The following is a 25,225-nucleotide window of genomic DNA, read 5'->3' on the forward strand; positions in this document are numbered from 1 at the left end:
ATACTTGTTAAAGCATGGCAGCATTTGTTTTTCTTACCAACAGGGGACATTTCAGGAATGCCAGCAATGTAAGGCCCATCAAGGAATTTTGGCTCATTGTCATTTATGTCTTGCACTTTAATGACAAATTCAGATTCAGGCTCCACAGGTTTATTTGTTAGCCTGTCTATAGCTTGTGCACGAAGAGTGTAGTAGGCTTGTTCCTCCCGGTCCAATCTCTTGGATGCATGTATATCCCCAGTAAATTCATCAATATTAAAAATGGTACTTGCCCCCTCGCCTGTTAAGACATATTTGATGCCATTTTCTCCTGTGTCCACATCTGAGTGAAGCTGTTGAAAAAAATGACAAAAATGTATATTTGTGAAAGTGAAAAGGTGATAGTCAAGTAAGATATATTCAGAGATTTATACAAAAAAATGGGAATTGTCATTGTTCTGAAAATGATCTGCCAAAACCATCTAGTTTATGGCAAAGGATAATGAAGATCTGTCAACTGCTTTAGGAGACAAACACATTTTATATCTCTTAATAAACAGTTTGGATTCAATTTGCATTTCATACTGTGCTAAAAATCACACACTATAGAGCTGAAATTATTCTGGGAAATATATGCGTGTAAACACTTTGAAACTGACAGTTTGGTCTCATCAAGAACAAAACAAATGTATTTATTTTTTATTTCTACAAAATTCAACTGACTTCATTTACAATGTTCATCAACCTTGGGTATGCTACATGTGTTCATTTTGTGTCTGAAAATGTGAAAATGTATAATTATTTGCTTGTTCTGGGTTTGAATAGTCATATATGTGTCAGATCTCAGCTTACTGCAGACTATACAGAAAAATAAAGACTCTACAATTGATTACTGGGTTTTGATTTTCTTCCTGACCTAATAAACACATCTGCATATAAAAAGCCTCAATTACATTATTATCAATCTCTATATAGCAACATTTATAAAGAAATAGTTCATGAGGTACTTGTGTGTGCTCTGCTCAGTCTGTACCAGCCCTGTTCCACTGAAGTGGTAAAAGTCATTGTAGTCTGAGGTTGGACCCCACAAACTTGACAGTGGTACCAAAATACAAACAGCACTAGTCTGCTAGACTTGTAAAACATGGGTTGTTCTAACAATATTTATTGGTGTGCTTTATTTTTCTTAACATATGTGCATTCCAGAGATGTTGGTAGTATCAGTCGGTATTATAATGTGGTTACCACATAGCAAACCAGGAACGGATCAATACATTCAAGAGTGATCAAGACAGGTCTACAAGAAACTGCACAGTGCTATAAAGAACCATCCAACACATAAAAAAGACTGAGTAAGAGACTTGATAAAAAATAAAAGGAAACCAGTATTTTGGTCTTGACATGTAGCCAACATTACTTTTAAAATTATGCTTTGTTCAATTATAGTCACACCACTTTTAAATCTTCAAAGAGGAAAGTCAAGGGAGCAACTCAGCCTAAGAATTCTACATCAGTAACCATGACATCTGAAGTCAGAAGTCTTGTACTCTGGAATTTATTGTAGATAAAAAGTACTGGAAGAACTAAACATGTTTTACAGTGAAGGATAAATCTTTTTCCGCTATTCCTATGTGACGATTAAATATATATAGGAGTTTAACAACTTAAAGTTGTACACAAATCTGTTTAGAGTTTGCAAACATATTTTATACATAACTCGGTAAAATACACATTTCCCAAGTCTGACTGATGTTTAAAAGTGTGGCTGTCAGATTGGCAAAATTATGAAATTTTTATACAGAGTTACAACTTTAGAACTGTACAGTATGACTGTACAACAAACTTAAATCAATACAGCACGGACATATGGGCATTACATTTTTTTCCATGTAGTACAATTAACACTGCACTATAATTTTTCTGCATTATTCATATTTCTTCACTTGTATTAAGCCAGTAATATCATTATACAAGAGATATAGTGTGTGTGTATGTATATGTGTATATGTGTATATATATATATATATACATATATATATATATATATATATATATATATATATATATGTACATATATATACACATATACATACACACACTATGGGGGTCATTTACTATAGCGCTATGGCGCTAATTCACGCAAATTGCCGCGAATTAGCGCTAATTCGCGGCAATTTAGCGCGAATTAGCGCTAATAGCGCTAATTCGCGCTAAAACGGTATTCACTATAGCGCTGGTGAGAAAATTCTCCCAAAATCGAATTTACTATAGCTCCCTGAAACTAAATAGAGCCCAAACCCTTACTCTGCTAAAACCTAGAGAATTGCACATGGAAATAATGTTTAGAGCATGATATAATTGACTAAATGGTACTTAAATATGCGGTATATTATTTAAAGATTATCTGCTTTTAAACTGTGTGAAAAAGTGATTTCTACACTGAAATATCTTTAAAAGTCTGAAAAGTGAAAAATTCCCCGTTTTGGACAACTAGGTGCCAACACAACTGAGCATGCTCAGACCTGAAAATAACTCTCATTTTAACTCAAGTGTCTTTTTTACCTGGAGCTATAGTAAATACCAAAATGAGAGCTAATTAGAGAGCATTTTTTGGGAGTTAAAATCTGCTCTAATTTAGTCCAAATGAAGTTTCAGTCATTGATTCTAATGGAGCAATTCTAACTTTCACAATAAAACCTTTTAATGTTGAGATGAAATGTATCTTTCTGTGAAATAAATTTTCCTTTGCAACATTGTTGCTTCTACTTAAAATATTTTGATTTTTAATAATGCTACAATGTGGAATGTTTTGATGTTTTGGTAAAATATATTTTTCTCTGTCACTTTCACTTGTTACTCTTCATCTCACAACAATCTTTACCCCAAACTCACACAGGTGTCTTTACAATCCACAAACAATACCATTGCTGATGAAAATTTAAAATGAATCACAATTTTTTGTGCTTTGTATTATTTCCAAATATTCATAATTTGAGCCCAAAAAATGTGATATGTGTACCAACATCAGAAATCAAAATGTAATTCCAAAAAATTTAAGGGTAATATTCTACTCTCACCCACAAAAAAAAAAAAACAAATATTACAAAATAAATCAAGAAGAATAACTCTTGAGTAATGTAATTCCATCACCTGTATGTCCATAGAAATGCAGTATTTATGTGTTTTTATGTGTATTTATGTGTAGTTATGTGTAGGAGGGTCACACACGTGGCAGCTCTGTGGCTTAGAGGTTAGAACTTCTGCTTAGTATCTCTGAGGCTCTGGGTTCAAATCCCAACCATGTTACTTCATGTAGAGAAGTTGTCTCATCTCCCAGGTCCTATAACTATGTCTAATTGTAGTAATTATGTGTAGGAGGGTTCCACCACCATTGTAAGTCTTTTCCAGATACACTATATAGCCAAAAGTATTGGGACGCCTGCCTTTACACACACATGAACTTTAATGGCAGCCCAGTCTTAGTCCGTAGGGTTAAAATTTGATTTGGCCCACCCTTTGCAGCTAGAACAGCTTCAGGGAAGGCTGTCCACAAGGTTTAGTCTGCCTATGGGAATGTTTGATCATTCTTCCAGAAGTGCATTTGTGAGGCCAGGCAATGATGTTGGATGAGAAGGCCTGGCTTGCAGCCTCTACTCTAATTCAGCCAAAGGGTGTTCTATCGGGTTGAGGCCAGGACTCTGTGCAGGCCAGTCAAGTTTCTCCACCCCAAACTTGCTCATCCATGTCTTTATGGACCTTGCTTTGTGTACTGGTGTGCAGTCATGTTGGAACAGGAAGGGGCTTTCCCCAAACTGTCCCCACAAAGTTGGGAGCATGAAATTGTCCAAAATGTCTTGGTATGCTGACGCCTTAAGAGTTCCCTTATCTGAAACTAAGAGGCCAAGCCCAACCCCTGAAAAACAACCCCGCACCATAATCCCCCTCCACCAAATCATTTGGACCAGTGCACAAAGCAAGGTCCATAAAGACATGGATGAGTGATTTTGGGGTGGAGGAACTTGACTGGCCTGCACAGAGTCCTGACCTCAACACAACAGAACACCTTGGGGATAAATTAGAGAGGAGACTGTAGGTCAGGCCTTCTTGTCCATCAGTGCCTGACCTCACAAATGCACTTGGAAGAATGGTCAAACATTCCCATAGACACACTCCTAAACCTTGTGGACAAGAAGAGTTGAAGATGTTATAGCTGCAAAGGGTGGGCCAAATGAGTTTTGAACCCAATACTAATACTGGGATGCCATTACAGTTCATGTGTGTTTAAAGGCAGGCATCCCAATACTTACGCCAATATACTGTATATTGCTTGTGACACTGAGCATGGCTATGGACTTAGGGCTGGTTCACACCACAGAGATGCAGAGAACATGTGTGGGGCTGCCTGGTGGCTTAGTGGGTAGCAGTTCTGTCTAGCAGTACCTGGGATGTTGGTTCAATTCCCCAACATGCTAATGCTTGTGTTGAAGTTTATATGTTCTCCCTGTGTGGGTTTCTCACCACAATCCAAAGACATGCTGGCATTTTATTTGTCTCCTGTCAAAATAGGTTCTAATGTAAGAAAGTTAATTTTGGACTTTATATTGGAAGCTCATTGCAGCCAGGGACTGATGTTAATGTTTATTAGCACTAATCATGCCCAGGGACTTGGACATTTCAAATTTTAGAGTTTACACTGCACAGGTATATATGCTTAGAAAACTGTTGCTTTGTTTATGTGGCTGCAAATGGACTTTGATCTTTGTCCTGTAGTTGGAGATTTGATGCACATAGCCAAGGCTAACACAGTTGCAAATACTATTATGTGTTCCTGCTCATCAGGTGCAATCACTTTAGACATACATGAAGAGACAGATTGAAAGATACTGGTGGGCGTGTACTTCTATTGGGTGTGTCAGTGTTCTAACAATAAAACCTCTCTTATATAAAGGCCTGCAGTAAGGGGGGTTCGTTTGGCCTGAGAAGGTCAGGTTTTTTGTTGTGATGGAGAAGGAATGATATTGGGAGATTTGATGAAATTCTTGTACATTTTTTCAATCAAAAGTGTTTTTATGTGGCCATGCTGTCAATGTTGTGTGTGTATTGTTCCTGTCTGATCATGCAAACATCGTTTGGAAGCATCTGCTGACCTACTATTTTTGATCTCGTTTAATCGTGTACACCGAAATGCAGCTTCCAGCAGAACATGGTCACCAATGTATGTATGTGTGGATTGTGGGCTGGTGGTGGGTGTTTTGAATAAGTCTTTTGCAATATTATGTTGGAATGCTTTGTAAGAATGACTGTTAAGTATGTTTCTATAATCTTTCAGATAATAATGTGATGTGTTGCCCGTTATACACTGAAATTAAAGCTGTATCCACTCTAAGGTTTTGTCTAATTTTAGATTGTAAGCTCCTATGAGCAGGGCCCTTAAAATTCCGTTGCTAAATGTAGTACCATATATCCTGTCCAAATTTTTTTTTGAAGTTAGTAAATGTAAATTTATTTTTTTTCCTGCTGGTAAAATAAAAGTACATTAAGCTTTTGGTGTGTGTGTGTGTGTGTGTGTGTGTGTGTGGTTTTTTCCTTCTACTTTTCTTTCTTTAGTTTTTGTGGGTGGTGGTTTTGGGAAAGTGCAATATCTTTTATATTTTATTTCAATATGTATTTGTGCACCAAAAAACTAATCTCTTTGCCCTGGTTCACATGCTACTTTGAAATTGCGCTACTTCACTTGAAGTAGCACGATTTCAAAGTAGCAAGGTCAGCGTGATTTCAGGTGGCTTCATACACAAATGTCTATTGAAGTCTCACCTGAAATCGGCAAAAGTAGTGCAGGAACTACTTTAGCAAATTGATGCAGTGCCACAAAAAAAAGTTGCATCAATTGGAACAGTGCCATTGCCAATAGTCATGCGATTTGATCTCTCAAATTGCATGACCAATCGCTCCAATGTAAACGTAGGCTTCTGCACAACTGCAAGTTATATATAAAGATTCCACCTTTATCATTAACAGCTGTGGAGAATTGCAGGTAATGAATTCAGCTGGTGGATAGGCAGTGTTTGAATTTGTCAGCTCTGGTTCACATTGGTGTGATTTGACATGTCAAATCTGTGGCAATTGCACTGTTCTAATTGGTGCGATTTGTATTGATATTGGTGCAGAAACCTGCACTGATGTCTCTGATGTTGCCCCCACAGTCGGGACTGACATGCAGGAATGAAATTGTGGGAGTTCAGCTGAACGCTTTCCTCCCGCTGTCAGTGTGAACCAGGGCCCAAACTGGGCCTTTTGCCTTTGTAATTCACCTGCTGCTAACCCAGGGACACCATTTCTTAGCAAACTCCCTTAAGTTTACCTTCAAATATATGTAGAAATACAGATTTGCATATCTGAAAATAAAAAAATACTAATCATGGTTGAGATCAAATATTGGCAGCTGCAATCAGAAGCGTGGTTTCACCTTCTGACCCAGAAATTAGTCATTGTATGCACCCGGAAGTTCCTGTGCTGGTCAGGATCTCCATCTAGGTGGACATGGCGAGGTCTCTTTAGCAGAGAGGAGGCGCTGCTTATTGGCCGGGTAAGTGTAGGATATGTACTTGTACTTAATCAATGCGGGGGTGGATGTCATAGTTAGATTTGGTGTGGGTGGGGTTCATTGATTTGTTTGGCATCACCACACATTTGCTTCTGGCCCATGTGCACACTTCACTTCCTGCATTTGTTCTGCTGATGTAAATCAGTAAGGACTATGCAAGTATAAATGAGAGCTCCTTTTCTTAAAATATATATGACTTGTTTCACAGCTGGGCGAATTTTCCAGCAAATTTGGACCTCTGAGTTGCATGACAAGTTGTACCCCATGATTCTCAATGACAACCATTCATATCTGTGCTACTTTAAGTCGCACCAACTTCAAAGTAGTCCCTGTACTACTTTGGTGTGACTTGAGGTATATCGGGTACAATATTACACAGGCATTCCCAGAAGTTGGGGCCAAGTTGCAGCGGCAAAGTGGCAGCAAAATAGTGTGACTTTCAGGTCGCAGCAGTGTGAATGAGATTCAAGGATAACACCTTTGAATTTGGCCCTATTGTCACTTGTGCATCCTGAAGGTGTAGCAAATTCATCCCTGCACTACCTTGGTTTGACTTTGATGCAATTTGAGGTCCATACACCACAAGATTACACAGACATTGCTTCAAGTCATGACAAAGCTGTGCAATTTTAAGGTCGCACAAGTGCAAATGGGGCCTTATTCAAAGGTGTTATCAATTAATCGCATTAGGTTACTTTCACACTTGGGTGACTTTTCATGGAGCTTTGGACCTCAGAGTCACATGAAAAGTTGTCCCCCTTGATTTCCATGCATATTTATTAAAGCTGCACGATTAATCGTCATCGTGATTTTTTTCCCCTTTACGATCTTGATAAAAGAGTTTCATGATTCTTGCTATGCAAAGAACTCTCTCTGCTCTTCTGAAGCCACAGCCAAAAAACCAGGAAGTCTGCCAAGAATTAGAACATTCTTTATCAGTGAACTTTAACTAGAAACCTTGTAACAATTTGTCAATTAAATAGAATTCTGTGTAAGGCTCCATTCACACTAGCGCGTTTTTTGATGCATTTTGCATTTTGCAGAAATGCACGGGAATTTTTTAACATGGGTTCCTATGGAACATGTTCACATCAATGCCTTTTTGTTTCTCTGCATTTTTGGAAAGGGTCAGGGACTTTTTTTCATGCAAAATGCAGCGTTTTGCATGTAATAGAATTCAATGGACAAGCATCAAAAATGCAAGTGCAGCGTTTTTGCCGTTTTTTTTTTTTTTTTTTAGGTGCATAGGTGTGAATCAAGCCTTAGGCGTTGCTAGTGTGAATGGAGCCTTAGTGAGGAAAGTTTAACTACTTAAACACTAAACATTTTTCTGACATTTGTTGGTTTCAGGTTAAAATCATTTTTTTTTTGCTAGAAAATTACTTAAACCCCCCCCAACATTATATATATTTTTTTAGTAGAGACCCTAGAGAATAAAATGGTGGTTGTTACAATATTTTATGTCACACTGTATTTGCGCCTTTCAAATGCAATTTTTTTTTGAAAAAAGTACTTTAATGAATAAAAAAAAAAAAAAAAAAGAAAAGTTAGCCCAATTTTTTGTGGGATAATGTGAAAGATTTTACGTCGCGAGAATCGTGATCTTTTTATTCTAAGCAAAAAAATTGTGATTCTCATTTTGGCCAGAACCGTGCAGCTCTAATATCTATGCAACTTCACCCATGTTCACATAGGTCTGAATTGACATGTCAAATTGTAGGCCAAATCGGCGCCTATTGATGGCAATGGAACTGTCCGAATTGGTGCGACGCCACAACGATTCCCAAAAGTAGTTCCTGCACTACTTTGGGCGACTTCAGGGAGCGATTTGTTACCTCCTAACTTTTCGAGATGGGTATAAGGGACACCTATTAGCAAAAGTAGGTAGGCATAGGACACCTTCTTAAAGGAGAACAGTTGGGACCTATGTGATTTCACTAGACATCTGTGCAGGAAAGTGCACTGATGTCTCTGAAATCGCTGACAAAGTCGGGCTGAGTCACACTTGTGCGACTTTGGACATCAGAGTCGTATGACAAGTCATACCCCATGATTTTTAATGTGTACCATTCATATCTGTGCGACTTCAAGTAACACTGACTTCAACGTAGTCCCTGTACTACTTTGGTCTGACTTTGATGCGAGTTGAGGTCCATAGACCTCAAGTTTACACAGGCATTCCCTGGAATTGCGGCAAAATTGCTGATGCAAAATCATGGGAAAGTTGCGTGTCTTTCCCTGCGACTCCTGTGTCCATAGACCTCAAGATTACACAGGCATTGCTTAAAGTCGCATTAAAATCTCACAACTTTCAGGTCGCACAAGTGTGAAAGGTGCCTAAGTCACTGTACTGAGTACTATTTTATACCTAGAATATAAAGTAGTCCCACCATCAAACACTAGTAAACATATGTTCTCAATATAATTGTGCTCAAATGGCTGAAAATCACACAGATGGTATCACCTACTGAAAGCTTGCATTGTACTCAGCAGCATATGCTGAAAAGAGGCAAATGCCTATTAGCCAATGCCACATTGGCACGAGCATGGTTGTTACTATAATATTAATGCCTGAAATGCAAAACATTATTGTATTGAATCAAACATTAGTAAATGTATTTTCTCTGTAGGTAAGTGCTCAGCTCTGTAGCATAGTGGTATACCCTACTGCTCCCAAAAGTTCAAGCCATGAATTCAAATCCCACTGACAGCATCACCTCCCAGAAGTGTGCATTGTACTCAGAAGCATAATTAGGCAAAGCACATCAGCTTGCTTTATTCCATATTTTAACTCTTCAAATCCATGCAATGGTATGTACTTATTCAATAATATGGTATGGAATTCCAAAATTCAAGGAAAAAAATGTCGTAGGGTCCCCCCAGTACATACCAGGCCCTTCGGTATAGACTTTAAGGGGAACCCCACACCAAAATGTAAAATAAATTTGATGTGGGGCCCCCAAAATCCATACCAGACCCTTACCTGAGCATGCAGCCTGGAGGTCAGGATAGGGGGGGATGAGTGAGCACCCTCCCCTTCTGAACCTTACCAGGCCACATGCCCCAAAGCACCTTTTCCCCATGTTGATGGGGACAAGGGCCTCTTCCCGACAACCCTGGTCGGTGGTTGTCGGTCTGCAGGCAGGGGGTTTATCAGAATCTGGAAGCCCCCTTTAACAAGGGGGCTCCCAGATCCTGCCCCCTATGTGAATAGGTATGGGGTACATTTTACCCCTACCCATTCACCAAAAAAAGCAGTGAAATGTAAAAAAATTAATAGCCGGTTTTTGACAAGTCCTTTATTGTAGAATAGCTCCGAGCTGGCTTCTTCCCTGAGTCATCTTCCCCAGACGCTGTCTCTCCCTCCTCCATCTTCTCCCCGAGCTGTATTCTCCCAGAGCCGTCTCTCCTGCCGCCGCCATCTGCTGTGTTCTTCCGCACCGCTGGTTACCCACTAATAAAAAAAAGCTGCTCTTCTTCCATGGTGGTCTTCCTCCGCTGTGTTGTCACCCGCTGTGTTGTGTCTCTTACATAGCCATGGAGCAGACTCTCCGGGTGACATTATCGGATGGCTACAGAAGACCGCCACAAGAAGAGCGTCTTTTTTTTTATTAGTGGGTAACCGGCTGCGCTGAAGAACACATCAGCGGGAGAAGATGGTGGCAGCAGGAGAGACAGCTCGGGGAGAAGAAACATCAGACACTAGTGAATGTATTGTCTATGTATTTTCTATGTATTTTCTATGTATAACTGTGCTACACCCAATAGGCTAGCGGTCAACACTTCTACCTTGAAGAACTCATGGGTTCAAATCCCACAGAGAAATACTAAAAGATTGAATTGGTGAAAAAAAAGCAAATGACTATTAGCCAATTAGCCAAAGCAGCATATGCTGAAAATAGGTGAATGCCAATTAGCCAATGCACTTTAAATATGGCTGATTCTATTATATTAACTCTTCAAATGCATGCAATGATATGTAAGTATTCAATACTATTATGGTGTGAAATTCCAAACACCACACACTAACTAATGGGCAAATTACATTTTTTTGTTTGTTCATTTTAATTCGCTTGTGCACTGAAAAAATAAACACAGCTGGGGGATGGTAGGTATTTGAACTTGTACCATGAGTGCTGTGGAGACATCTGAGCAGACTACTAAGCCATTGTGCTAAGTATGAGACCTGCATAATAGTGTACTATGATTAAAGAATGAATATAAATAATTACCGCTTTATAGTCACCTAAATTAAAAAATAAAAAACAACATACAACAAATAGATAACCTAAATGTTTAATACATGTAACTTTACAGAATAGCAGACATTACTATGTAATAATCATTCATAACTGCATTAGTTAGCAAAAGAAGGAAAAAACTAGGAATACTAATTGCAACATACATCAATAGATGCACACGAGGTAGAGCACATCTCACATAAAAATGTTTCTTTCACATACATGGATCATGATTACAGTGCAATACTATATAACAACTTGGTAGGAATTGGCATTTGCATATACGCGGAAGCGCTAATTAGCGCCAGCTTAGAATTTACTAACATGTGTTTCTCACTAATAGCGCTAGTTTTTCATTCGCACATTCGCCTGTTGAAATTTTATTTGGCTAAAATGGGAGCTATTATTTGCCATAGTGCCCAGTACTTCCTGGCGCTATAGTAAATGACCCCCATAGACTTTAACGGTGTTCGCATGCTCGAACAAACTTTTTTCCTGTTCACATGTTCTGGTGCGAACCGAACAGGGGGGGGTCTGCTCATCCCTACCTAGCAGTAAAAAGGGTCGCTGGTTCGTATTCCCAACCACACCACAAGACTACCTGCCTGGAGTTTGCATGTTCTCCCTGTGCCTGCGTGGGTTTCCTCCGGGTACTCCGGTTGCCTCCCACACTCCAAAGACATGCTGGTAGGTTAATTGGCTTCTGTCTAAATTGGCCCTAGTATATGAATGTGAGTCAGGGACCTTAGATTGTAAGCTCCTTGAGGGTAGGTGCCCATATTAGTGTACAATGTATATGTAAAGCACTGCGTAAATTGATGGCACTATAGAAGTACCGTAAATAAGTCTTCACTAATATTATGGTGTGAATCTCCAAAACACCATACACTAGCTAACAAGCAGTTTACATTTGATAAACTTTATTGTATGGTATATAAACCATCAAACACTAGTAAAAGTATTTTGTATATATAATTGTGCTCAGCCCAATAGGCTAGCAGTTAGCACCTCTACCTTCAAACATTCAGGTATTGAAAGACTCATGGGTTCGAATCCTAAAAGATTGCTATTGGTGGAGAAAAGGAGAATTACTGTTAGCCAGTTAGCCAATTAGCCAAAGCAGCATACAGTGAATGCCAAATAGCCAATACACTTTAATGTGGTTGATATTATTGTATTAACTCTTCAAATGCTTGCAATGGTATGTAAGTATTCACTAATATTATGGTGTGGATCTCCAAACACCACACACTAGCTAACAAGCAGTTTACATTTGATAAACTTTATTGTATAGTATATAACACATCAAACACTAGTAAAAGTATTTTGTATGTATAATTGTGCTCAGCCCAATAGGCTAGCAGTTAGCACCTCTACCTTCAAACATTCAGGTATTGAAAGATTCATGGGTTCAAATCCCACAGAAAAATCCTAAGAGATTGCATTGGTGGGAAAAGGAGGAGAATGCCAATTAGCCAAAGCAACACAAATATACGTGTATATATATTTACTGAAAATAGGTGATTGCCAAGTAGCCAATGCAGTTTAATGTGAAAGTTTTTATTGTATTAACTCTTTAAATGCATGCAATGGTATGTAAGTATTCAATTATATTATGATGTGACATTCCAAACACCACACACTAGCTAAAGGGCAGTTTACATTTCTTTGTTTGTTTATTTTAATTCACTTGTGCACTGAAAAAATAAACACAGCTGGTGGATGGTAGGTTGGCTGTTGTTTGAACTCATACAATGAGTGGTGTGGAGATATCCAAGCAGACCACTAAGCCATTGTGCTAAGTACAAGACCTGCATAATAGTGTAGTATTATTAAAGAATGAACATAAATAATTACTGCTTTATAGTCAACTAAATTAATAAATAATAAATCAAAAACATGAAAAAAACAACATACAACAAATAGATAACCTAAATGATTAATACATGTAACTTTACAGAATAGCAGACATTACTATGTAATAATTATGAGAAGAGCGGAGGAAGAAGAAGATGGAGAAGAAGAAGATGGATGAAGAAGAAGAACACTGAAGAAAGACCAGAACAAAGAAGATGGAAAAAGAAGCAGAAAGAAGAAGAGATTAATAAAGGACTAGTCAAAAATCGTCTCTTGTGTTTTTTAACCTTTTTGACACTTTTTTGTGAAATGGTAGGGGTATATTTGTGCTCCATTACCAATTCACATGGGGAGTGGGATCTAGGGGTCCCCTTGTTAAAGGGAGCTTCCAGATTCCGATAAGCCCCCCACCCGCAGACCCCCACAACCACCGGGCAAGTTTGTGGGGATGAGGCCCTTCTCCCCATCAACATGGGGACAAGGTGCTTTGGGAGGCTACCCCAAAGCACCCTCCCAATGTTGAGGGCATGTGGCCTGGTAGGGTTCAGGGGTGGCGCTCTCTCGTCCCCCCTCTTTTCCTGCGACCTGCCAGGTTGCGTACTCGGATAAGGGTCTGGTATGGATTTTTGGGGGGACCCCACGCCATTTTTTTTTAATTTTGGCATGGGGTTCCCCTTAAAATCCATACCAGACCTGCAGGGTCTGGTATGGATATTGAGGGGGACCCCCACGCCATTTTTTTTAAATTTTGGCACAGGGTTACCCTTAATATCCATACCAGACCTGAAGGGCCTGGTATGGAATTTAGGGGGACCCCCACGTATTTTTTTTTAAATTTTGGTATGGGGTTTCCCTGTGGGGAAATTCCATGCCAATTTTTATTAATGAACTTTTATGTGTATTGCCGGACCGACAATTCATTATAGCCAGCGCTAGCGATAATAGTTTTACATGACTTTTTTTACTTTAGAAATGTCATTTTGCTGTCAGACTGTTCTAAACACGGGAAGCATGTGCCCCTTTACAGGCAAACTATAGTCACCCCCAGGACGAAATTTAAAGGAATATTACACTTTTATTGTTTCACTTTAAGCATTATTAAAATCACTGCTCCCGAAAAAACGACCATTTTTTAAACTTCTTTTTGCATTAATACATGTCCCCTGGGGCAGGACCCAGGTCCCCAAACACTTTTTTGACAATAACTTGCATATAAGCCTTTAAAATGAGCACTTTTGATTATTCATGTTTGTGTCTCATAGATTTTAACGATGTTCGCGTGTTCGAATGAATTTTTTGCCTGTTTGCACGTTCTGGATGAAAACCGAATCTGGGGTGTTTGTGTCATCCCTACTGGCGGGCGCTATGACTGCTGGGCACCAGCGATCGCTCGTGACAGAGTGAGAACCGAGATCTGTGTGTGTAAACACACAAATCCCAGTTCTTTCATGAGAGTAGAGACAGATCGTGTGTTCCTACTAAGTAGGAACACCAATCTCTCTCTCCTCCTATACAGTCCCATCCCCCTACAGTTAGAACACAGTGAGGGAACACAGTTAACCCCTTGATCGCCCTCTAGTTTTAACCCCTTCCCTACCAGTGACATTTATTCAGTAATCAGTGCATTTTTATAGCATTGATCGCTATATAATTGTCAGTGGTCCCAAAAATGTGTCAAAAGTGTCCAATTGTCTGCCGTAATATTGCAGTCCTGATAAAAATCGCAGATCGCCGCCATTACTATTTTGTAGACGCTATAACTTTTGCGCAAACCAATCAATATACACTTATTGTAATTTTTTTTACCAAAATATGTAGAAAAATACATATCGGCCTAAACTGAGGAAAAAAAATTTTTTTTGAAAAAAAAAAAGTGGGATATTTATTATAGCAAAAAATAAAAGCTATTGGGGGTTATTTATTAAAGGCAAATCCACTTTGCACTACAAGTGCACTGCAAGTGCACTTGGAAGTGCAGTCGCTCTAGATCCGAGGGGGACATGCAAGGAAAATAAAAAACAGCATTTTAGCTTGCACATGATTGGATGATAAAATCAGTAGAACTTCCCCTCATTTCAGATCTACCCCTCAGATTTACAGTGACTGCACTTCCAAGTGCACTAGCAGTGCACTTGTAGTGCAAAGTAGATTTTTGTAAACAACACCCATTGTGTTTTTTTCTAAATTGTCGCTCTTCTTTTATTTATAGTGCAAAAAATAATAACCGCAGAGGTGATCTAATACCACCAAAAGAAAGCAGCTCTATTTGTGGGAAAAAAGGACATCAATTTTAATTAGGTACAGCATCACACAATCGCACAATTGTCAGTTAAAGCGACGCAGTGCCGTATTGCAAAAAATGGCCTGGTCATTGAGCAGCCAAATCTTCCGGCGCTGAAATGGTTAAGCTGGCCGCTCACCCTTGCTCTCTGTCGTTTCCAGTGCACAATTCGTTACATCACCAGGTCACCTCTTCAGCTCACTGTGTGCTCGTAAGTCTGTTGTTCTGAATACAGTACATTGCGGTTGCTTATTCGTGGTTTATCGTTCAAAGTCTTGTCACAGGTAAGATTCATTACCGCCCTTATCGTATCATGTTTAACCAGCTTGTTTCTTGTTTTGTTCTCCATTCCTTGTTCGGTTCTGCCATGGAGCTTACGAATCATTCGTAGGCCTCCAGTACGCAATAGTCACAGGCCTTTCCCTGTTTCTTCTCCGATTCACAACGGATGCATGGCACACTTACCACAGTCCGATTCGTACCTATTCGCATCAGCGTCACTACGGATCCCATCGGACACATCCCGCACCGGTTCATACCACTCACTCCCATACCCTATTAACGGGTTGTTGTCTCACTCACCAGTTCATATCACTTCATGCCATACGCATCACATTGATTTGAGCCTAAATCGCCTTGGCGGCACAAAATGCTTCACTTCACTTGCATCCCACGCACCGATCGTAGTGGTTCGTACCATACCCTGCCTTCATTACTCATATCATTGTGCTGACCGATTCGGATCGTGTCAGCAGCTACATGCATCACACTCCAAACCAAACCTAGTCGCATCGGCGACACAACGGTTGACATCATGAGTATTCCATACTCAACTCGTTACACTCCCTATCATAAATCTACGATTCGTTACGTATGCCATTTTTCACAGTTCATTCCTACACATACTATTTCTGCTATCCTTTTCTTTTTGCCTATCAGTAGGTTACCTTTTTTGCAAAGATTGCAAGAATACGCATCAGCAATCGCTGCAAAACTCGTATCTAAGCATACACTCCTTTACCATCGCTGCAAGTACTCGCATCTCAGCAGTTACCCATCCGCTATGTTACAAATAGGGATGAGCTACGAGTTCGAGTCGAACTCATGTTCGACTTGAACATCGGCTGTTCACAAGTTCGCTGAACAGCGAACAATTTGGGGTGTTCGCGGCAAATTCGAATGCCGCGGAACACCCTTTAAAAGTCTATGGGAGAAATCAAAAGTGCTAATTTTAAAGGCTTATACGCATGGTATTGTCATAAAAAGTGTTTGGGGACCTGGGTCCTGCCCCAGGGGACATGGATCAATGCAAAAAAAAGTTGTAAAAACTGACATTTTTATGGGAGCAGTGATTTTAATAATGCTTAAAGTGACACAATAAGAGTGTAATATCCCTTTAAATTTCATAGCTGGGGGGTGTCTATAGTATGCCTGTAAAGAGGCGCATGTTTCCCATATTTAGAACAGTCTGACAGCAAAATGACATTTCAAAGGAAAAAAGTCATTTAAAACTACTCGCGGCTATTAATGCATTGCTGGTCCGACAATACACATAGAAGTTCATTGATAAAAACGGGGAACCCCGAACCAAAATTTTTTAAAAAAATGACGTGGGGGTCCCCCTAAATTCCATACCAGGCCCTTCAGGTCTGGTATGGATATTAAGGGGAACCCCGGCCAAAATTTAAAAAGAAATGATGTGGGGGTCCCCCTAAATTCTAAAAGAAGAGAAGAAGATGAAGAAGCGAAGAAGATGAAGAAGATGAAGAGAAGAGTGGGAGCCTCCCTCCATGCCATGGATGCGGAGTGGCCCGAGGAAAAGAAGGGAAGAAGACGCCGCGGAGGAGATGCTGGATGAGAACACTGGAGGAAGAACCAGAAGAACCAGAAGAAGAAGATGAAGGAAGATAGAAGAAAGAAGAAGCATTTAAATAAAGGAATTGTCAAAAACTGTCTCTTGTCATTTTTAACATCTTTGACAGTTTTTTAGTGAAATGGTAAGGGTAAAAGTACCCCCTTACCATTTCACACAGGGGGGGCGGGATCTGGGGGTTCCCTTGTCAAAGGGGGCTTCCAGATTCCGATAAGCCCCCCGCCCGCAGACCCCCACAACCACCGGCCAGGGTTGTGGGGATGAGGCCCTTGTCCTCATCAACATGGGGACAAGGTATTTTGGGGGGCTACCCCAAAGCACCCTCCCAATGTTGCGGGCATGTGGCCTGGTACGGTTCAGGAGGGGGGGCGCTCTCTCGTCCCCCCCTCTTTTCCTGCGGCCTGCCAGGTTGCGTGCTCAGATAAGGGTCTGGTATGGATTTTTGGGGGGACCCCATGCCTTTTTTTTGTATTTTGGCGCGGGGTTCCCCTTAAAATCCATACCAGACCCTTCTTTTGGCCGGGGTTCCCCTGAAGGGCCTGGTATGGAATTAAGGGGGGACCCCCACGTCATTTTTTTAAAAAAATTTTGGTTCGGGGTTCCCCTGTGGGGAATTCCCATGCCGTTTTTATCAATGAACTTCTATGTGTATTGTTGGACCGGCAATGCATTAATAGCCGCGAGTAGTTATAAATGACTTTTTTTCCTTTGAAATGTCATTTTGCTGTCAGACTGTTCTAAACACGGGAAACATGCGCCCCTTTACAGGTATACTATAGACACCCACCAGGTATGAAATTTAAAGGGATATTACACTTTTATTGTTTCACTTTAATCATTATTAAAATCACTGCTCCCGTCCGTTTTTAAAACTTTTTTTTTGCATTGATCCATGTCCCCTGGGGCAGGACCCAGGTCCCCAAACACTTTTTATGACAATAACTTGCATATAAGCCTTTAAAATTAGCATTTTTGATTATTCATGTTCGTGTCCCATAGACTTTAACGGTGTTCGCGTGTTCAAACAAACTTTTTTCCTGTTCGCATGTTCTGGTGCGAACCAAACAGGGGGGTGTTCGGCTCATCCCTAGTCACAAACATGCTTCTCAGCCTAAAATTCCTGCAAACGCTGCAAGCGTAGCACTCACACAGCCACACTTCATTTTAGTGGCACTTAATCCGCCACTCATCTCAAGTGGCATTCATACAAGCCACTCATTATTTTCCTCTGTCTTTCTCCCTCAGGTCAGTCAAGTTCAGGTGCCATTCTGTATCAGGTTGGACGTTATTTTCCAGGTAAAAAAATATAAAAAATGCAATTATTGCATCTTCACCAGGGCCAGTTGCACACAAAGGAAACAAAAGAGGAGTTGAAAAAAAATCTCTTGCCGCACTTATGCACTTATGTCACCCCCTACTACAGGTATTCCCGATCGACCGAGTTCGATACTAATCAGGACCTCACTATTAGAGTGTCAGTCGGGTGCGTAATTCACGTGTTTCTCCATCACATCACTCTGCAGCCCCCTTGCACTGTATTGTTACTTCACATACATCACTGGATGTACTCTTCACGCGTTAGTTTCTGTCACATATTACTATACATGACACTCTATTTTCGAAGGACGCCCTTCACCTCGCAGACAAGGTCACTTAACAGTAAGCTTGCTGGCAGTACAAGTGTTAGCAGGCCGAGCATATGTCACCCACTACAAATCGCAACATTCCTATGTAGGCCGTACCAGACTTCATCTTCTCGCCCCAGTACACCCTGGGGTTCTGGTCTTTAGGTTTTTGCTCACCACAAACAGGCAGCGGAGCTATCGTTATCTGGACAGTCACCTCCTGGCACACCTTGGTCACCTCGCACTCTTCTGAGTTTTCTAAATTTTCACTCTACATAGTTTTGCCACAACAGAACACTGTCAGCTCCTGTCTACGCCTATCATTCCTTTTCCTCTACTTTTTTCCTTTTTCTTCCTCTTCAAGTTTTCTCTTTACCACTCCGCTCTCTATCCTACGGCTATGTCTCTTCTTAAACATGAGCACCCCCACCCCTTTTGTCTTCTAGCCGGAGCCATGTCCCAGGCTGGCAGTGAGGACCCCACACCTGCCCCTCTGTCACCCTCTGCAGGCTCAGAGTGCGGCAGCGTACAGTCCCTTCAGGGAATGGACCATCCCCAAGCTAATTTCTTAGCTGCGACGCAGAGATATCCCCATTCCCACCACGGCCAGGAAGGCAGAGCTTTTCAGGCTCCTCTTCCTGCCTCCAGCTACAGCCGGGCCCAGCACCCAGTACCCAGCAGGCATCCCTGCAATCCATCTCAGGGCCATTTCCCAGCTGCATTCTTTGATCTCCTCATTAACCGCAACAGTTTCTGATGTCCAGAACAGAGTCACCCTTTTAGAAGTTCGGCCACCCACGGCTCTCCCTGATCTGGTCTTGGTCATGATGATAGCTTCTCCTTCTACAGGTACACCAGGCCCTACACCTATCGTCCTCCCCACTCATCTCCAGGCCCTACACCTATCGTCCACCCCACTCATCTTGTCCCAGCCAGCGTCAGGAAGGATATACTAGAGGGCAAAGACATCAATTTGGCATCTCAGCCCACGACTTAGCTGACAACAAATCCTACGCCTGGGGGGACCTCTCAGTAGTTGTCAAGTTGAAAGACCCTAGGCTCAGTCATAAGTTGTCACCCACCGAGTTTGCCCTGGCCTTCAGGATGTTCATGGACGTCCTTTGTTCAGGGACCCCCAGCAGGTGTTAGATCTTGCTTACAAATATGGTGGCTTTGCCTTGTACAACTACCATTGGTCATTCTCAGCCAAAGCAGCAGCAAGACGCGCCCAGTTCCAGATCAGTACTGACTGGAGTGGCACAGACACGGAACTATTCTGTCGCCACTTTGCTTGTCTTTGTTCCCCACTCTTTGCGATTTGCCAATCTTCCACCCATACAGCAAATTGGTGCTCTGAGGCAGCAACAAGAAACCCATTTAATTTCCCTTCCACCTCTGGCTTCCCTTCCACCTCCAGCTTCAACCAGGACCTGTTAGGCCCACCACAATAGCGACAGGTAGACAAGTTGGGACGACCAGTCTTTTCAGTGGTGTGCAACAACTTCAACCAAGGTGGGTGCTCCTTCAGCCAGTGCTGCCTACTGCACATCTGTACTTCATGCCACAAGGCTCACGCAAAGTCCACTTGTCGTCTGAAGCAGCTTAACAAATCCTGACTAAGCCGGGTGGATGTCCTATGGCTGAGCTTCTTCCTCTTGTTGCACACCCCTCCCCTTCACTGGCAGTATTCCTGCTGCACAGCTTCACGGCAAAATTCCACACCGGCTTCATCACCTTACCCCTCTCCACTCACAAGTGCAAGAACCTACAGTCAGCGGCCATCGATGCTCAGGCCATAGACACCCTCTTACAGATAGTTAGATAAAGGGTTCATCATCGGCCCCTTCTCAAAGTCACCTTTCTAGATTTGGAGAGTCATCCCTTGTCAAGGGCAAGTTCGCAGATAAACTCCACTTAGTTTATGACTTGTCTGCACCTTATTTCTCACATATCCCTAGTTTGAACTCCCTGATCCCTTCCGAGGAATTTTCTCTCAAGTATACGTCAGTTGACATGGCCATCCAGGCCATCATTAAGATAGGCACCGACGCCTGGCTATCCAAAACAGATATCGCAAATGCCTTCAAGCTCCTGTCTATCGAACCATCCATCTGGTGGTGGCACGGCATGAAGTGGAAGGATTCTTACTATTTTGCCACCAAGCTGACCTTTGGCTCTAAAAGCAGCCCATGGCTTTTTGACGCTTTTGACCAGTCCCTCACTTGGATCCTATCACACCAGGCCCAGTGCCACAAGGTTATCCATTATCTCGATGACTTTCTCCTCATTGAATGGCCAGACATACCCCTGGTAGATCTAGACAGGCTAAGAGTGGTCTTCAACAATCTCAATGTGCCTGTAGCCGAACACAAAGTGGAAGGCCGGCACATTCCATCACCTTCTTGGGCATCGTCCTGGACACACAGGCTATGCAGGCTAGCCTGCCTGCTGAAAAACTAGCCCGTGTTAGGTCGGTCATTCACGATTTTACCCGGTCACAGGGCTTTACAAAAAGACAGCTGCAGTCCTTGGTAGGCATGCTTCATTTTACGACGAGGATTATTCTGCAGGGATGGTCATTCATCTCTCGGCTCTTGATCTTTTTCGCCCGAGCACAGGACGCCGGCCAAGTCCTTAGACTAGACACAGCAGCCATAGCGGACTTAACTATGTGGGATGAGTTCCTTACCAACTGGAATGGTATATCCATGTTTATTCCCTCAGTATCAGCCCAGTCGACTCAAGTAGTCACAGACGCTGCAGCCTCCACAGGCTGTGCTGCTATTTTTGGCCACCACCATTTCGCTGGTCCCTGGCCTCCAGAAATCTGCTTGATTCCTGGTTTCGCTCGATTCTCGTCTTTGTTCGAACTGTACCCCATCGTGGCAGCAGCCCAAGTCTGGGGCCACACGTGGACAGGTCAGACAGTACTCTTCACCACAGACAACCAGGTTACAGCTGACATCATTAATAAGGATAAGGCTAAATCCAAGTCGCTCCCCGTCATGTACTTCTTAGGCTGGTGCAAATCAGGCTCTACCTCACCGGTGTTCAGCATTTTCTGTCCTTACAGAATCCTGGACAGCCACCTGTGCTCACAGCCCATACAGTGAAAACCCTGCTGTGTGGAATGCAGAAGCAGCAACCCACTACCAATGGCAAACGCTTACCCATCACAAGCGCTATCTTCAGGGGCATGTCCGAAATACTCACACGTTCCCCTTTGGGCTCTCACCCAGCCTGGTCATCCAGGCGGCCATCTACCTGTCTTTCTACAACTTCCTACAACCTAGCCAGTTCACCTCTGGTAGTACCAATAGTCAGGTAATGTACAGACATCTGCTGACTCGCTTCCCAAACCAAACCTAACAGTACTCTATACTCCTACTACTCCTACTACTTAACCGCTCTGCGGCCTTTGATACTGTTGACCACCCTTCTCAGTAAACTACATTCCCGTGGCCTCCGAGATTCTGCTCTATCCTGGTTCTCTGCCTATTCATCACAGCGCTCCTTCAACTCTGTCTCCTCCTCTCCATTGCCCCTTTCTGTGGGGGTCCCCCAAGGCTCTGTTCTTGGACCCCTTCTCTTCTCTATCGACACATCCTCCCTTGGTCACTTGATAACTGTCCACGGCTCCCAGTACCACTTATACGCCGACGACACTCAAATCTATCTGTCTACTCCTCACCTCACTCCTTCAGTCTCCTCTCGCATTACTAACTTACTAACTGACATATCAGCTTGGATGTCGCACAAAAATGAACTTAAATGATTTTAGCAAATGGCTGCAATATAACAAAGAGTGAAAAATTTAAGAGGGTCTGAATACTTTCCGTCCCCACTGTATTTGTAAAAAAAATTGAAAACCCTTTATCATTTTCCTTCCACTTCACAATGATGTGCTACTTTGTGTTGGTCTATCACATAACATCCCAATAAAAGACATTAACGTTTTCGGTTGTAACATGACAAAATGTGGAAAATTTCAAGGGGTATGAATACTTTTTCAAGGTGCTGTATATGGCTAAATGAACTCTAAAAGGGGGAGTTTGAAGGCCTACAAAATTCTCCAAAACTACAGCATGGTACTTACAGCAATGTGAGGCCTGTAACCTTGCCTCTATGTGTCATTAAAGTAGAAATGTCATGTCACCAAGTCAATCAACATTTACAATGTGACTAAAATTGCATTGAATTTCTCAAACAAAGCAAAGTACCAAGTTATTAAATTCCCTGTATTTTTTATTGCTGCAAAAATGACTAAACAAAACAAACAAGAAAAAAGCATACAATTGCATGGAAAAACAACATATTCTATAATAATGTAAAATAATGTATAAAAAAATGGCTAAAGGCAGCAGGGGGAAGGGAGTTAATCAGGGGAGATTAGATGGTGGGTTAGTAGGTGTAACATAGGATTAACTCTTTTTAACTTGTGAGGTTGTTTTATCACACATTTGGGGTTATTTACAAAAAGCAAATCCACTTTGGCTAAAAATGCGAACTACAAGTGCAAAGTGCACTTGAAATTGCACTGAAAGTGCACTTGGAAGTGCAGTCGCTGTAAATCTAAGGGGTAGATCTGAAATGAGGGAAGCTCTGCTGATTTTATTATCCAATCATGTGCAATCTAAAATGCTGTTTTTTATTTTCCTTGCATGTCCCCCTTGGATCTACAGCGACTGCACTTCCAAGTGCACTTTCAGTGCAATTTCAAGTGCACTTTGCACTTGTAATTTGCACTTGTAGTGCAAAGTGGATTTGCCTTTCGTAAATAACCCCCAAAGTGTGCAGATTAAAAGCTACTCTTTAATCTGCAAATAAAGTGCTAGACTTATTATACTGTAACAATAACACGGATACAACATACTTGTCGATGAATCCTGAAAACACTGAAGCTGATTTACTCAAATGTATCAAGGGGGTTCACTTATCAAAGAATTAGTAAATAAGGCATATTGGGGTTAATTTACTAAAATCAGCTTCTAACTTCAGCTTGTTCAATTAAGCTTTGACAAAAACAACCTGGTTTCTATGCACAGCTGCACAAAAATTGTGCACTCTACAGTTTTAGTAAATCAACACCACTGCTCACTTTGAATGCGCAATTGTATGTGGAGAAATTGAAAAAAAATATAGGATTTATACTTGCACATCATTGGTTAAATGAAATGAACACTCTTTTACCTTAATAACTACACTCGGTGAACACTCATATTGCAAAGTCGACAGTCTCTACATGTTCAGTAAATCAACCCCACTGTGTAAATGTAGTCACAGTGTTGCCTTATGGGAACAGGAAATCCAAATCCATCCCTGTATGAAACCAGTACTTTCAGTTTTTGTTTTGTTCTTGGACATTTAAAATTTGGCTTCAGAAAATTATATTACAAGCTTGGCAACTTGTAACATCATGATAACAGTTTCTGGGGCTATGCTTCTGGACTGTGCAATCAGTTTTTGTTCCTTTAATCTATAACAATGCAGGATCATGGTTCAAACAGACATATCACTCAGCAATATATACAGTATCTTTCAGTAATAAAGTGCCAAGATTACATCTGTGAAATGCACAGAGCTCTGAAATCATCACAACCATTTCAATCCAGTGAATGCAGAAACTTGGACTTTTACAGATATTTTTTTGAACAGGTAAAATGCTCTGCCAAATCCATTTTGATTTTCCCCATTAGATTGTTAGTTTTCATTGAGCTGAGTACTGTCCATGATATTTCTTTATTTGTACTAACAGCTCCATTTTCAGGACAGGCTTTTGTGGTTTAGCTCCCTCTTCTAAGGTTTAAGCAGTACTGATACTGATCATTGATTTACTAAAATTGGAGCGTGCACATTCTGCATAGAAACCAATCAGCTTTCAGTATTTTTTTGGTCAAAGCTTAAATAAACTAGCTAAAGTTAAAAACTGATTGGCTACCATACAGCTGCACCAGACTTTCCACACCCCAGTTTTAGTAAATTAACCCCAGTGTATAAGCAAAATCTTAAAGTATAACTAAAAATGTTTTTTTTTTAGTTATGGACATGGTGGGGAGGGATTAGAAAATCTTTCAAGTGTTTATAGCTGTCTGTGCCCCCATCAAGGTAAAAACCCCTTCTGTCTTTCATGCTTACTATTATCGTTGAAAGTAAAAGTAAAATAAAAGCCCAAATTTGGGTTACATATTTAATAATGTTGGAAAAAGACAGGTCTATCCCATTCACCCTATGTTTGTGTGATTCTTATTCTATAACTTTTGTTCTAGTACTGTATATTTTGCTTCCTGAGGGAGGGAATTCCATACTTTAACTGCGCTAACAGTAAAGAAACCTTTGTGCAATGTCTTCCAAATTTTAAATTGTGGCCACTCTTCCTCTTCAGAGACCTTAAAGTAAATAATTTATCACAGTTGCTGGAGTCTTTGATATATTTGTACATTGTAACCATATCCTTTCTTAATCACCTCTTCTGCAAAATGAATAACTGTAATCAATGTAATTGATACTCATAGTTGAAGACCTCCATCCCCCTTATTGCATATTTACATAGCTACATAGTTGGTAAGGCTGAATAAAAACACCAGTTCATCCAGTTCAACCTATGTGGGTGTGTTTGTGTCAATACCATTTCCCATATCCCTGTAAATTGTTTTTGCTAAGATGTCCATCTAAGAGTTTTTTTTAATTATCGGCACTCTCCGCTAACACCACCAACTGTGGAAGGGAGTTTGACATCCTTACTGCTTTGACAGTAAAGAACCCCTT

The 25,225-nt window shown here is 41.1% G+C and overlaps 1 protein-coding gene across 2 annotated transcripts in view; it reads right to left on the reverse strand.

The window, feature by feature from the left end:
• The window catches only part of CDH7 (cadherin 7), a 430,878-nt gene that overhangs the window by 149,973 nt on the left and 255,680 nt on the right, over positions 1-25,225 (reverse strand). For both annotated transcript variants that reach the window (XM_073631278.1, XM_073631279.1), the window contains exon 3: positions 38-332. In XM_073631278.1, coding sequence (XP_073487379.1) covers positions 38-332 — 295 coding nt within the window. The remainder of the gene's footprint in view (positions 1-37; positions 333-25,225) is intronic.

Source organism: Aquarana catesbeiana, linkage group LG05 (genome assembly GCF_042186555.1).
Source record: "Aquarana catesbeiana isolate 2022-GZ linkage group LG05, ASM4218655v1, whole genome shotgun sequence".
NCBI classification, from domain to species: domain Eukaryota; kingdom Metazoa; phylum Chordata; class Amphibia; order Anura; family Ranidae; genus Aquarana; species Aquarana catesbeiana.